Here is a 16,270-nt window from a genome sequence, read left to right as displayed (position 1 = left end):
CTAAGACTTCATACTGTCAGTGGGGGCAGGCCCAATTTGATCCCTGATCAGGGAACTAGATCCCACAGACTGCAATTAAGACTTGGCACAGCCAAATAAATAAAGTATTGGAAAGTTTACCTGCCATGTACAGATCTATTTTTAGGTCCTTAAGAATTATCTAGGGGCTTCCCTGGTGGCTCAGTGGTAAAGAATCCTGCCTGCAATGCAAGAGACCTGGGTTTGATTTCTGGTTCGAGAAGATCTTCTGGAAAAGGGAATGGCAACCCACTTCAGTATTCTGGCCTGGAGAATTCCATGGACAGGGGAGCCTGGTGGTTTACACTCCATGGGTTGCAGAGAGTCGGGCACAATTGAGCGACTAAGCACAGCACAGCATATTTAGTAAAAGAAATTTACATACTCATACAACCACTATTAAAAACAGCATAGATGTTCCTCAGAAAGCTAAAAATAGAGCTACCATATGATCCAGCAATTTCAGTTCTGGGTACATATACTCCAGGTAAGTATTCTTGCCTGGAGAATCCCATGCACAGAGGAGCCTAGTAAGCTACAGTCTATGGGGTCACACAGAATTGGACACAACTGAAGCAACTAAGCAGACTCAGATAGAAACATCCAATTCATATAAGAAATAAGACAGTTGCTATTTCATTGTTTCAAAATAATGATAGATCTTAGCCAAAAATAATAGCAAAAAGCCACAGAAGAGGAAGTCTTCTAATGTACTTTTTAAAAAATAAAGGCCATCTAAAGAGAGCAGATGAGCTGCCCCAATGGCTCAGTGGTAAAGAATCCGCTTGCAATGCAGAAGACGTGGTTCAGTCCCTAGTTGGGAATATTCCCCTGGAGAAGGAAATGGCAACCCACTCCAGTATTCCTGCCTGGAGAATCCCATGGACAGAGAAGCCTGGTAGGCTGCAGTCCATGGGGTCGCACAGAGTCGGACACAACTGAAGCAACTTAGCAGTAGCAGCAGTAAAGAGAGCAGATGGGCTGCCCCAATGGCTCAGCGGTAAAGAATCCGCTTGCAATGCAGACATGGTTCAATCCCTAGTTGGGAAGATCTCCTGGAGAAGGAAATAGTAACCCATTCCAGTATTCTTGCCTGGGAAATCCCATGGACAGAAGACACTGGCAGGCTACAGTCCATGGGGTTGCAAGAGTCAGACACAACTGAGTAACTAAAAACACCAACCAAAGAAAACAGAGGCTGTGTTATAAGACCAAGCTGAAGCCAATATACATCACTAAGTATCAAAGAAGAGTCACACATACATGTAGATGAGAGGTACAATTTGTATGACCAGATCTAAGATATTTATCTTACCCTTTTCCCTTATGTATTAGTAACTGTTTAGGAAGACATAATCCTGTATATTTTGGTCTTCTCACTCATATACTCTGAGAATTTCTAATAACCAAAACAATTCCTGGTATTAGGCCCACATCACACTTGCTCAGGCAAAACAAACAATCCCTTTGCATGATTATTTCCACTGTCAGTCACTTCCAGAAATCTGTTGTAACAAGCAGCATCCTGACAAGTACAGGCAATGAATCACTCACCTTTTGACCCTCGTCAATGTCTGCACCTAAAATTTCAACCTGATACATGACTGAATACAACTGAAAATGCTTCAGCCATATTGCTTTGGTTCCTCTGCTGACAGCCTGAGCTCTAAGTAAATTTGATACTTAGAGAATTGTTTTAACAATTGGAGATTGGACAATGATTGTCGCTAAATTACGCATTAGAAATATTTTAAGAAATACTTAGGAAATTCTTCCTAAATAATTTGGTGAAAACGTTACCAAGACCATGACATTTTACCTTCATCCCTCAAGCAAATACCGCTTTTCCCTAAAGGTAAGGATCACATTGTTCCCTGACTTGATCTTCTCTTGATTTCCAAGAAGCTGTATGATGTCTGGAATTCCAAAGGGAAAAGGCCATTTGTTTATCTCAGGCGAAGACATTTTCATTTATATATTTCAGATGGAATAATTTAAACATGTGTTTTTAGAACTACTTTTCAGCTGAATACACTGTTGATGCCTCCAGTGGTAAACTTTTTTCCGGAAAAAACATTCCTTTTGAAAACAAATCTTAAAATATCTTGTACTCTAGATAATTTTATACCAAAAAACACTGTCATGAAAAAAATATATAAAATATTTGGTAGCAATACCAGCACAGAACCACCCTGTGGTAAGCAAAAGGGATGAAACATTCCTCAGAATATTTCTTGGTGGTAAAAGAGGACCACCAAAGATCAGGTCACTTGGTTCTTGATATAAGACAGTGGTTAACATTGCAGCTTTAAAAATATGATGATATACTATCGTCATGGAAATTAAAATGGAGAAAGTCTTATCCAGGCTTCAGAAGCAAGAGAGCAGGCCTCTGACTTGTTCCTGACTGACCTGGACTCTGCTTGGATTCCATGCCTGCCTGCAAGCACAGCAAGTCAGGCAACACTTGAGATAAGAAAGGGAGTGGGTCTTGGAATCTCTTTTAAGCCCCTGAGGACCAGGCCAGCCTCCCAGGGTCTAAGAAGTCTTATGACTCACAAGGTGAAACAAACTGTAACAGCATTGTAAAAGCTTGTAAAAGTTAAAACAGAGCTGAATTTTTGCACAAAAACTGATGATGATGGTGTCAGTTTGCAGCCTGGAATTATAAGCAGGAGCCCCCCACACTGCCATCTGAAGGCTTACCTGTAGGGTAGATGCATCACCTGGAACCCTTTCACAACTGAGACTCCGGATTGCTATTAACAAGGGACTCACTAGTGCTGTTCAAGTCTGGATATAGATTGTTGGCCCAATTTGGTGATGTATACACTGTTCTCTCTATTGTTTCTACATCTTTTCTTTTAAATGACTGTATATTGAAATTGTCAAATAATTTTCTATAAAAAATTTAAATTGTTTACTTGTGAGTAACAGGAGATTTCTTTTGTTAACAAATTTCCTTCCAACCTAAAATGAAAGTAAAACTTTTGGCAAAACAGTTATAGTCATATGTAATATTATAATAAATCTACACATATATGTATACATAATAAAAGTAGCATCTTATTTACTGCCCAAATGATTATAAAATAAAAGATTAATTTAATTGTTTGTCTTCTTGCTTGCATATTTAAGATCCAATATACTTTTTTCTACAAATACTTGACTCCCTCACAAGATATGGATTATTTACTCTGAATATCTAGATAGATGGATGGATGGATAAAAGTAGAAGAAAAGCAACTGTGAAAATCTAAAGATGTTATAGCTCTTACTTAGGATAAATTTTATTTACAGCACTGCAGTGATGATAATCATTCACCTACTTTTTCAACTACCTTGAAATGGGAACAATATCATGGAAACATTTCTATGAAGTTCCTGATTGTTGATTTCACCTAAACTCCACAGCTGGCCTTTTACCAAATTGTCAAAAAGGGGAAATTTGTCTTAAATTTGTCTTGAGTACACCCACCCTTGCTAACCCTTGACCTGGTTTCTAGACACAGACTTCCCCAATCCTCACATTTCCCCAGATGGGTCTGTTAATATCCTTCTTGTACAATTTCAGGCCTGTCCAATTCCTTCATAAATCCAGAGCAAGTTCTGAATGCAACAATACAGTTCTAGAGTCCAACCCTCAACCTACCTCAACTAGAGAATCTCTGAACTTACTGAGGCTCCCAGATCAAGGATGTGGAGGCTCAGAGCTCACATAGTGATCTTTGAATCTCTGACTTCTATGACCATGAACAGAGAACTAGGCAATTAAGAACAATCTTTCTTATGAATGAAATGGATAGACCTAGAGATTATCCTACTAAGCAAAGTTGGAAAGAGAAAAAAAATAACATATGATATCATTTATATGTAGAATCTAACATTCGACACAAATGCACATATCTATGAAACAAACACAGATTTACAGATACAGAGAACAGATCTGTGGTTGCCAAGGGGAAAGGGGTCAGGGAGGGAAGGGCTGGGAGTTGGCAATTAGCAGATACAAACTATTATATTAACATATAGGATCAATAAACAGCAAGGTCCTACTGTATTCAGCACAGGGAACTGTATTCAATATCCTGTGATAAACCATTGATAAACAATCAATGCAAAAAATAGAGGAAAACAACAGAATGGGAAAGACTAGAGATCTCTTCAAGAAAATTAGAGATACCAAGGGAACATTTCGTGGACAGATGGGCTCGATAAAGGACAGAAATGGTATGGACCTAACAGAAGCAGAAGATATTAAGAAGAGGTGGCAAGAATACACAGAAGAACTATACAAAAAAGATCTTCACGACCCAGATAATCACGAAGGTGTGATCACGGACCTAGAGCCAGACATCCTGGAATGTGAAGTCAAGTGGGCCTTAGAAGGCATCAGTACGAACAAAGGTAGTGGAGGTGATGAATTCCAGTTGAGCTTTTTCAAATCCTGAAAGATGATGCTGTGAAAGTGTTGCACTCAATATGCCAGCAAATTTGGAAAACTCAGCAGTGGCCACAGGACTGGAAAAGGTCAGTTTTCATTCCAATCCCAAAGAAAGGCAATGCCAAAGAATGCTCAAACTACCGCACAATTGCACTCATCTCACACACTAGTAAAGTAATGCTCAAAATTCTCCAAGTCAGGCTTCAGCAATACGTGAACCATGAACTTCCAGTTGTTCAAGCTGGTTTTAGAAAAAGCAGAGGAACCAGAGATCAAATTGCCAACATCCGCTGGATCATGGAAAAAGCAAGAGAGTTCCAGAAAAACATCTATTTCTGCTTTATTGACTATGCCAAAGCCTTTGATTGTGTGGATCACAGTAAACTGTGGAAAATTCTGAAAGAGATGGGAATACCAGACCACCTGATCTGCCTCTTGAGAAATCTGTATGCAGGTCAGGAAGCAACAGTTAGAATTGGACATGGAACAACAGACTGGTTCCAAATAGGAAAAGGAGTACGTCAAGGCTGTATATTGTCACCCTGCTTATTTAACTTACATGCAGAGTACATCATGAGAAATGCTGGACTGGAAGAAACACAAGCTAGAATCAAGATTGCCGGGAGAAATATCAATCACCTCAGATATGCAGATGACACCACCCTTATGGCAGAAAGTGAAGAGGAAATGAAAGCCTCTTGATGAAAGTGAAAGAGGAGAGTGAAAAAGTTGGCTTAAAGCTCAACATTCAGAAAACGAAGATCATGGCATCTGGTCCCATCACTTCATGGGAAATAGATGGGGAAACAGTGAAAACAGTGTCAGACTTTATTTTTCTGGGCTCCAAAATCACTGCAGATGGTGACTGCAGCCATGAAATTAAAAGACACTTACTCCTTGGAAGAAAAGTTATGACCAACCTAGATAGCATATTCAAAAGCAGAGACATTACTTTGCCAACAAAGGTCCGTCTAGTCAAGGCTATGGTTTTTCCAGTGGTCATGTATGGATGTGAGAGTTGGACTGTGAAGAAAGCTGAGCGCCGAAGAATTGATGTTTTTGAACTGTGGTGTTGGAAAAGACTCTTGAGAGTCCCTTGGACTGCAAGCAGATCCAACCAGTCCATTCTGAAGGAGATCAGCCCTGGGATTTCTTTGGAAGGAATGATGCTAAAGCTGAAACTCTAGTACTTGGCCACCTCATGCGAAGAGTTGACTCATTGGAAAAGACTCTGATGCTGGGAGGGATTGGGGGCAGGAGGAGAAGGGGACGAGAGAGGATGAGATGGCTGGATGGCATCACTGACTCGATGGACGTGAGTCTGAGTGAACTCCGGGAGCTGGTGATGGACAGGGAGGCCTGGCGTGCTGCGATTCATGGGTTTGCAAAGAGTCGGACACGACTGAGTGACTGAACTGAACTGAACTGATAAACCATAATGAGAAAAAGGACAGTCTTTTTCATGAAGATGAGAAAAAATATGTATTAATCTTATATATACTGTGCATGTATGTGTATTTCTCGAAGTCAAAGATTTAGCAAGGTAATGAATTAATAGGCCAAATTCTCAGAGAAACGGTAAAACCAGAGAAGTTATGCCTGTGATTTTGATACTGCTTTTGCCACCCCCAGGCATTGTAACAGTTCAGTTGTGGCAAGTGGCAGTTTCTTCCCAGCCTTGCAGAGCTAGGAGGACAAAAGCTGGAGTCCAGGACACACCCTGAGTGGGGGCCCCCATCCCCCATCTGGGTTGCACTCAGAGGTGTTGCCTCTTAAGAGTAAGGATGGGAAATAAACAAGCTTTCATATGGACTGAAACTCAGCTTCAGGTGTGTGCCTGCAGCCCACATACAGGACACCAGGGGCTCTGACCCTCAGGAAAATTATGTTGGAAGTCCAGCATGTGTTTCCTGCTCATCAGTTTTGGCCCAAGTTGTTCTGATCACCAGTACCATCTGGTGATTTCCTGCTTGCCTTCACAGGATTAGGTTTCAACATATGAATTCTGGAGGCATGTGTTCATATCACATCTTCACTGCAATATTATTCACAATAGCCAAAAGGCAGAAGTGACCCAATGTCCATGGACAGATGAATGGTTACACAAAATGTGGTTTATACATACAAAGGATTATTAAGGAATATTATTGGGCCTTAAAAGGAGAGGAAGTCCTGTCACCTGCTACAACATAGATGAAGCTTGAGGATTATGCTAAGTGAAGTGAGCCCATCACAGAAAGAGAATTACAAGGGTATCTAAAGTTCTCAAATTCATAGAAACATTAGAACGGTTGTTACCAGGGCCTGGGAGGTAAGGGAAAAGGTACAGAGGTTCAGTTTTGCAAGATGAAAACTGGAGACCTGTAACAATTCCCAACACAGGTGAATTGTACACTTACAAATGATTAAGATGGTAAATTTCATGTTATGTGTTTTTTATCACAATACAAAAATAAACAATGTAGATTTTCAAAGGAGAAACCACTTGCCAGATTCCCTATTGCTATATCCTGTCTGCCTCCCTATCTAATTGCTCGGTCTGTACCCACTGCCTCTGCAGCGGCCCCTCAAATGACCACCAGCCCCTGAAGTAACTATGTCTTCTGTGCATTTCCTATGAGAGCATGTGGGCAATGTCAATAATTAATAGCTGATAAATCACTTCAGAATCCCTGTTTCCAAAGGTAACAATAACTGGTCCTCCTGCTGCTGCTGCTGCTGCTGCTAAGTCACTTCAGTTGTGTCCGACTGTGAGACCCCATGGACTGCAGCCTACCAGGCTTCTCTGTCCATGGGATTCTCCAGGCAAGAACACTGGAGTGGGTTGCCATTTCCTTCTCCAATGCATTAAAGTGGAAAGTGAAAGTGAAGTCGCTCAGTCATGACTGACTCTTAGTGATCCCATGGACTGCAGCCTACCAGGCTCCTCCATCCATGGGATTTTCCAGGCAACAGTACTGGAGTGGGGTGCCATTGCCTTCTCCCAACTGTTCCTCCTAGAAGGCCTGAAATAGAAGAGGCAATTCTCTGCTCATCCATCTCTAAGTCTTTGTTATTGTGGTTTAGTCGCTAAGTCGTGTCTTTCAACCCCATGGACTATAGCCCACCAGGCTCCTCTGTCCATGGGATTTCACAGCAAGAATACTGGAGTGGGTTGTTGTTTCCTTCTCCAGAGGATCTTCCCAACCCAGGGACCGAACCTGTGTCTCCTACCCTGCAGACAGATTTTTTACCACTGAACCACTGACCAAAACAGCCTTATGAAATCAGGCACAGTTTTGAAAACCCCTGATAATGCATCACCTTAACAAAGGCGTCATAATTCTGAGCTATTATTTCACTTTGGACTGGAGATCAAATTTTTCATCTTATGTAAGGTAAATGAACTTTCAGGAAATTCAGTTTCCCTTTACACTTGTAGTTCAAACTTTTCTATTCTTCCACTAATAGATCTCAACAGATAGGAAACTTTTTAAAGATGTCAGCAGCATTTGATTGAAAATATTTTCATTAATTAGCAAAATTAGCTAATAATTTTCATTATTAGCAAAAGTGAAATTAAAATACCTCATTGATCAAACGCAATTTTTTAAAAAGCCTGCTGTGGAAATTCTTTTTCTCGTCTCCTAGCACATTCTATTTTGTACTGCAAAGAACTCCTTTCTTCAAGAAAATAGCAATTCTCCTTTATTCAACAGTGAATTGTTAAATCCCCATGTTTCACTCTCTCTTTTCTTTCTAACTTCCTTTGACTAATATCTTTTTGAACATTCTTTTTGGGATATTAAAAGAATGGAAACGAGGAAATGTGAAAATTAAAGAAAATAGAGTTAGAAGAAATGATCTATAAATTCATCATAAATTATATCCCAATGAAATAACAGCCACCCAAAGGAGTTCCTGACACATGACGGGATTATTCTAATATCAAGAAATGGGAGTATTTTGTCCATGATTGAATGGACTAAGAATAATTTCCGTAAATGCTAAGTGTGCTCTGGCAAACCAAGAGAGTCCAGGTCGGACTGCTTGCTTAGAAGGGATTTCTAATATATTTTTAAGTTGTGCCAAGTAGTTCTTGTGAATAGTTTTAAGGATTTTGTAGACCAGCTTATACTCATTTTTTTTTTCTTTTACTGACACTGGTGTCCAAAAAGTACATCAAAGAAAGAAATATAAAAATTGCTTAAGCCATAAGCAAGAGAGCAAATCCTTTAATTAAGTCCTTTAATTAAAGTAGACTTTAGCCTGAGGTATTTGAACTATGCTGTTTTTCTCAGGAAATAAAAGGAAGTGTGGCCTTGCTATTTTTCATATTTCCTCTAAGCAGATAACTAGTTATGTCTTATTTCTAGTTACTAAAAACCTATCAAACTTTCATGACTTTAGGGGTATTGTCAAGCAATTATCAATATAGTTTCAAACTTTAGAGTCTGTAAATTATAAGCACACCTCTAATGAATCATGTTTCAATCACAGAAACTGATAACGTGTGTAAAATAAGTTACTAGAGTAGAAATGATGTCTAAATAAAAAATTCCATAAGAATAGTATCCAGATCCAAAATATTCAAATGTTGCTACTTTAAAAGAAGAATAAATGCATTTTCAAAAATCCCTGGTAAGTATGGGTCACAGGGAGCATGCATTTGCCAAAAGTCTTCCAACAGTGAAAACTGTGCACTTACTCCCTGTTCACTTGTGGTTGTTTGGTCACTAAGTCACGTCTGACTCTTTTCGACCCCATGGACGATAGTCCTCCGGGCTCCTCTATCTGTGGGTTTTCTTGGCAAGAATACTGGAGTGGGTTGCCATTTCCTCCCCCAGGGGATCTTCCTCACCCAGGGATCAAATCCATGTCTCCTGCATTGGCAGGCGGATTCTTTTACCACTGAGCCACCAGGGAAGCCTGTCCATTTAGCTTTATGTAAATTATACTTTCACTTTGAAAGCCTTGAAAAGGCATCCTTAGCCATAAGGCCCAAATAGCTACAGTCACTTAATATATGAGAAAAATTCAAAAATAGAAAGGCTCAGGCTGTTTGCTGTTGATTTGTACAGTCACTTTAAATCTTCTATTTGCCCTTACTACTGATCATCAGATGTTCCTAGGGGAGATGTGTGGAGAGCAGCTGAACCAACTCTTTCTGTTTTGCATACACTGTGTTCCCCAGCATTGATGGTTTAGAGAATGGCAGGTAGATTTCGAAAGGTATATTCATAGCAAGGGGATCACACTAAAGCATTAGCTTTTTCTTGTGACTGTAAGGGATTTCTTTTTTCTTTGTTCTCTTAACAGGAGAAAAGGTTTGCTTTGGGTGAGCTCCCTATTTCTCAAACATCTTTGAGAAAAGAATTCTGGAGTGCATTCAACCATGTCTTCAAGACTTTCTAGTTAAAGCATTTGAAAGGGATTGTGGGACATTGTTCTTCACCACCCTTTCTGTCTTTGGTGACTTTAGCCAATCTAGGATTTTGAAGTACTTCCTAGGGCACTTCAAAAAGTGTCTTCATAAAAGCAACTTTGTAAAAGAGTCCGTATTTACGAAGTCAAAAAAAGAAATTCCCTTCCTAAATGCTAACTGTGGAATTAGTTCAAACCCAAAAGTTTTCAGGAAAGAATTATTAAAACTTGATCCAACTTTTTTCTCCTATTTACAACTAAAAAGTGTTTACACAACACTTTAGCTACTGATGAATTTATAAATAATGTTTATCAATAAAGGCTTTTAAGTCATTAGGTGAAAAAAAACCCTTGTATCTGTAGTAATAGTGCCCAAGGCATGAGTAGCAGAGAAAGTACAAAGAAGAAAAATAAGGTCTGGCATAAGATCTCTCCTCACTTTTCTGCTTTTCAGGTCACTGAGCACACCCGCACACCCGTGCGCACACGCACACACACACACACACACACACACTCACACACTTACAGGATCAGTTAGCTTATCTGTCAAAGTGATGGATTAAAGTGAGACAGCTTTAAAAATCATCTAGTCCTTTCCCTCTATTTTACAAAAGAGGAAACTGAGACTCAACTTCTTGTGACTTCATTAGGGTCATTCATGAGGAGCAAGTCAGAAAACTTTCACATCATTACCTTTACCATTTTCAGTCAATTGAAGGTTAAACTTCAATTGAATATTCTGATGTCTAAAATACTGCTTTCCCAAATTAATTTAAAAAAATATGTGTAGAATCTATGGAGTTAATCGAAAGTATGGTCTGTATAACCAGATAGACTCAGATTCGAATCCTAGATTGAAATCGTAATCCCAACAACTAACCAACTACATGATCTTACATGCATTTCTATAGCTCAATTTCACTACCTATAAAATCATGAAAAACAAGTCCTAACCCAAAGACTATGATGAGGGAGTAAATAAGATCCTGTGGATGAGGTGCCTAGTACAGCCTGTAATTCATTTTCAGTTCAATCCCTCAGTCGTGTCCGACTCTTTGCAAACCCATGAATCGCAGCAAGCCAGGCCTCCCTGTCCATCACCAACTCCCAGAGTTCACTCAGACTCGTGTCCATTGAGTCGATGATGCCATCCAGCCATCTCATCCTCTGCCGTCCCCTTCTCCTCCTGCCCCCAATCCCTCCCAGCATCAGAGTCTTTTCCAATGAGTCAACTCTTCGCGTGAGGTGGCCAAGTACTGGAGTTTCAGCTTTAGCATCAGTCCTTCCAAAGAAATCCCAGGGCTGATCTCCTTTAGAATGGACTAGTTGGATCTCCTTGCAGTCCAAGGGACTCTCAAGAGTCTTCTCCAACACCACAGTTCAAAAGCATCAATTCTTCGGCGCTCAGCTTTCTTCACAGTCCAACTCTCACATCCATACATGACCACAGGAAAAACCATAGCCTTGACTAGATGGACCTTTGTTGGCAAAGTAATGTCTCTGCTTTTGAATATGCTATCTAGGTTGGTCATAACTTTCCTTCCAAGGAGTAAGCGTCTTTTAATTTCATGGCTCCAGTCACCATCTGCAGTGATTTTGGGGCCCAAAAAAATAAAGCCTGAAACTGTTTCCACTGTTTCCCCATCTATTTCCCATGAAGTGATGGGACCAGATACCATGATCTTCGTTTTCTGAATGTTGAGCTTTAAGCCAACTTTTTCACTCTCCTCTTTCACCTTCATCAAGAGGCTTTTTAGTTCCTCTTCCTGTAGTGTATGTGTATTAGTCACTCAGTCATTTCTGACTCTTTGTGACCCCATGGGGTGTAGCCCACCAGGCTCCTCAGTCCATGGGTTGCCATTTCCTTCTCAAAGGTGTCTTCCCAACCCAGGAGTCAAACCCAGGTCTCCTGCATTGCAGAAAGACTGTTTACCATCTGAGTCACCAGGAAATCCCAGGTTACCTGGTCCTGGAGTAGGTAGCCAATATTGTATTTTAAGTTTCAGGTGAGGAATGTGTATATTTACCTTAATTTTTGGCTTTGACCCTGAGACTTATGACTACAATTGTTAAAATATAATTCAATTAAATAACTTAAAATGTAATTATCACATCTATAAAAATTATTTCTGGAGCTCAGCTTGTGGCAGGTATATTGTGGTGGTCTAGAAAGAACCTATCATTCTGTCCCTGTTCTGAAAAAGAAGTAATACACATGAAATCAACCTTGAGCCATGAAAGCCGCAATGTGATCAAGTGCTCAGTTGTATTTAACAGTCTTAAAGTGCTAAGAGAAAAAAGGAGAGCGAGATCTTGGTGAGGCTTAGAGTAGACATCCAGGACAGGGTGGCAGAAACATGACTGGAGATGGCAGTGAAGATGGGGGAGTGACTAGGAGGGAAAAGAAAGTAACCCCATCTGTAAGGCTCTATGTGCCTGCCATAGGGGAGAAGGACAGGTCCAAAACTGAGCACTGCTGCTGCTGCTGCTAATATGCTTCAGTCATGTCCGACTCTGTGTGACCCCATAGACAGCATGCAACCAGGCTCCTCCCTGGGATTCTCCAGGCAAGAACACCAGAGTGGGTTGCCATTTCTTTCTCCAAACTGAGCACAGTATACTCCAAGTTCATCCATTTAATTTCTCATTCACATAACACTCTGTATTGTCACTTGACTCAGTTTTGAAGCAACTGAATGTTGACTTTGTTTTTTACCAAGACAGGAAGGATGAGTACTGGGCTCAAAATAGCCAGATCTGGAATTAGTACTCACAATTCTAGACCATATTTCTCATTCCTTTAGCATTACTTCTTAATCATGTTCTTTAGACCATATTTCACACTTAAAGTTCACCTTTTAAAATAGAAATTGATTTCTTACTTAGATTTTCCCAGAAAACTTTGTATCGAAGCCCCCAAATCCAAGATTCTGGTCCCACCTCTGCCATTAACCAGCTGTGAAGTTACGAATGACCCACCTAGACACCAGGTGAATTGCTGCAAGAAGTGGCTCCTCCTGAGTCTGAAATTTCACAGATCCAACGGGGACTTAGCTGACTGGAGGACAGCAGAGTAACATCCAGTATATACTGTACAGCCTGAATTTCTGACTTCCGTTCTATACAATCTAGCTAAAACTGGCCAAAATTCTCAGCCAGTATTATTTCTTTCTACCTCTTAAAAACTGAGTTCAAGAATGGATAGGAAGAATTCACTTCATGGCTCTGCTGATAAATATCCTAAATCTGAATGTTAGCTCTCTGATTATTTTCATGCCCCCGATAGGTATCAGGTTCTGACAGTAATAAAATCTGGAGATAGACTGACAATAGCACTTTAAGACACAGCAGGAAGAGAGAAGAGCCACCGCTAGAGAAAATGAGGGAGGAATTTTAATTCTCTCTCAGGGCAGTGATGAGGCTTAAGAAGAAAGGATCAAGCTCTTCCATGCTGGTGGGGGCCAGTGCAGACTTGACACTTAACAGGAAAACATCTGGACTCAGTGGGAGAAGAGAGTGGGATGATCTGAGAAAATAGCATTGAAACATATACATTATCATATGTAAAATAGTCAGTGGGAGTTTGATGTTGGAGAAGGAAATGGCAACCCACTCCAATATTCTTTCCTGAAGAATTCCATGGACAGAGGAGGCTGGTGGGCTGCTGTCCATGGGGTCACATAGAGTCGGACACAACTGAAGCGACATAGAATGCATGCATGCATTGCAGAAGGAAATGGCAACCCACTCCAGTATTCTTGCCTAGAGAATCCCAGGGACAGAGGAGCCTGGTGGGCGGCCGTCTATGGGGTTGCACCGAGTCAGACACAGCTGAAGCGACTTAGCAGCAGGAGCAGCAGGGAGTTTGATGTATGAAGCAGGGCACCCAAAGCCGGAATAGGGTGAGAAGGGAGGTGGGGGTGGGGGTTCAGGATGGAAGTGACACATGTATGCTTATGGCTGATTCATATTGATATATGGCAAAAATCATCACAATATTGTAAAGTAATTGTCCTTCAATTAAAATACATATATAATTTTCTTTAAAAGCCAAGAGCACCCTCCACCCCCAACTAATTGAAGTTTAGGTGTCACCGTGGGATGTTTAACTTTTGGGGCGGGGAAGGGGAGTCTTAACAGACATCGTGTGTACCTGTGCTCAGTCACTTCAGACTCTGTGCAACCCTATGGACTGTAGCCCAACAGGCTCCTCTGTCCATGGGCCTTCTTCAGGCAAGAATACTGGGGTGGGTTGCCATATCCTCCTCCAGGGAATCTTCCTGACCCAGGGATGCAACCCTAGTCTCTTGTCTCCTGCATTGGCAGGTGGGTTCTTTACCACTAGCACCACCTAGGAAGCGGGCATTAAACACATTTAATTCAGAGCCAGGTTCTAGTCTCGCGCCTCGAGGGCCAGGAGTTGTGTAAAAACTTGCCCTTGGCCGAGACTCGTCATCTGAAGCGCTTTGAGCTATGACATGTCCACAGCCTTTCAGGACGCATCTCTGGCCTAGGACTGTCCAGTATGGCAACGGCCAGGTCCGACTGACGCTGTCCAGGCGTCGCCCCAGGGGAAAGGTTGCTGCGCGGTCGCTAGGGACGGGAGGAGTCTGGTGGTGATTGATGGGGAAGGGGCGAATGAATAAAAGTACTTGTCTTGGGACAGCAAGGATCCCGAGCAAACTGCGGAGGCCACACTGTCAGGCATTCCCTCGGCGTTTCGTCAGAGCCAGACCCTCCCGCTGCTGAAGGGAGGCGCGCTCTGCTCCCGGGCAGCCGGGAACCCAGCCGCGCGCCGGGGAAGGAGGTCCCTGCCTGGTGCGTCCGGACCAAGAGGTAACCGTTCTGCTTGGTGTTTAATTCAAATCTGTGATTGAACCTTATCCTGGGGCTTCAGTTTGGATTACTTCTTAGGTTTGTTTTTGTTTGTTTGTTTGTTTTTTAACCTGTAGCTACAGCAGATTAAAATGGGATTGGAGTGAAGGAGAGGGCTTGAGTGTCTGAAGTCACTCGAAGGGGATAGAAACTTCCGAGTTAATCCAGATAGAGACTCTTCCAAATAGACCAAGTGGAGATGTCCGGGAGATTTTCCGAGTCAGCCGGCTCAGTCCTGGGGTGTGTGTATGGGGGGTGGGGGCGGTGCCGAAGGAGCCGGGAAGGAAGGGGTCTGAAAGTCCAGACATGCGGCATCCGGGGTTGCTGTGGAGTCGAAAGCAGAGACTGGCGATGCCCTTGATCTCTAACCTGCCTTGATTTGCCCCGTCCCCGCGCGCCCTTGGCCAGAACGAATACTGCTCCCTCTGCGCACACCAGGAGCTCAAAGCTTTGCTTTGGACACCCGTCCTCTCCTCCCCGTCACACCCCTTCCAGGATACCCCGCCCCACTGCGAGTCATTTACCCCTCAGGGGACGCAGGGGAGGAAAAACCAGCGAAAGCTGGCTCTGGAGGGACGGTCTAGGGGCGCAAGCGAGTCCCACGCGCCAGAGTTCCCCACTCCCGCGCCAGCTCGACTTATTAATACTTTTGCGCACTGAGAGTGCGGGCGCTGCTGCGCTTCAGGATAGCGGCTTGCAGGGGCGTGGCTGGGGACGCTGACCCGGGTGTCCTGTCTTCCTTCCCTTGCTGGTCTCTAGACTCGGAAAGCGGAGGAGCGGCCACCCGACTCCCTCTGGAGCAGGCAGCAGCATGCAGCCGCTGCCCAGCTTGTGCGGACGCGCCCTGGTGGCGCTGATCCTTGCCTGCGGCGTGGCGGGGATCCAAGCAGAAGAGAGGGAATTCCCGCCAGCCGGGGCCACTCAGCCACTTCCGGGGACCGGAGAGATGATGGAGACCCCGACTGAGACCTCCTGGCCCGGGAGGTCCAACGCCAGCGACCCGCGATCGTCCGCAACACCGCAGATTCCTAGAGGGGGAAGGATGGCGGGAATCCCACCGCGCACCCCACCCCCGTGCGATGGACCCATAGAGATCAAGGAGACTTTCAAGTACATCAACACGGTGGTGTCCTGCCTAGTGTTCGTGCTGGGCATCATCGGAAACTCCACGCTACTGAGAATCATTTACAAGAACAAGTGCATGCGAAACGGTCCAAATATCTTGATAGCCAGCCTGGCTCTCGGAGACCTGCTGCACATTATCATTGATATCCCCATCAATACCTACAAGGTAAGGGGTGCCTGCTAGGATCGCGATGGGAGGGCGCACCCTTAGGCCCGGGAAGATGGGAAAGTCTTTGCAGGGAGGTTCCTCAAGAAGAGCCATCCCCCTCAACTCCTCCACTTCCACTCTCCGGCCCCACAACCCCGTTTCCCCCCGTACTTTCAATAATCATTGGAACCGAACACCCTTCTGGTTTCAGTAGCCCCCTGCTAAGCCTAGAAAAAGCATAGCCCCTAGCTACTGCT

General features: G+C 43.0%; 1 protein-coding gene across 1 annotated transcript in view; it reads left to right on the top strand.

The window, feature by feature from the left end:
- Positions 1–15,404: 15,404 nt before the first annotated feature.
- Positions 15,405–16,270, top strand: part of EDNRB (endothelin receptor type B) — a 29,160-nt gene continuing 28,294 nt past the window's right edge. Inside the window, 1 exon segment of the mRNA NM_174309.2 lies at positions 15,405–16,031. Coding sequence (NP_776734.1) covers positions 15,552–16,031 — 480 coding nt within the window. The 5' untranslated portion in view covers positions 15,405–15,551.

The sequence above is a fragment of the Bos taurus genome, chromosome 12 (assembly GCF_002263795.3).
Source record: "Bos taurus isolate L1 Dominette 01449 registration number 42190680 breed Hereford chromosome 12, ARS-UCD2.0, whole genome shotgun sequence".
Classification (NCBI taxonomy): Eukaryota; Metazoa; Chordata; class Mammalia; order Artiodactyla; family Bovidae; genus Bos; species Bos taurus.
The sequence above is the reverse complement of the archived record's forward strand: the minus strand, read 5'-3'. Positions and strand labels throughout refer to the sequence as shown.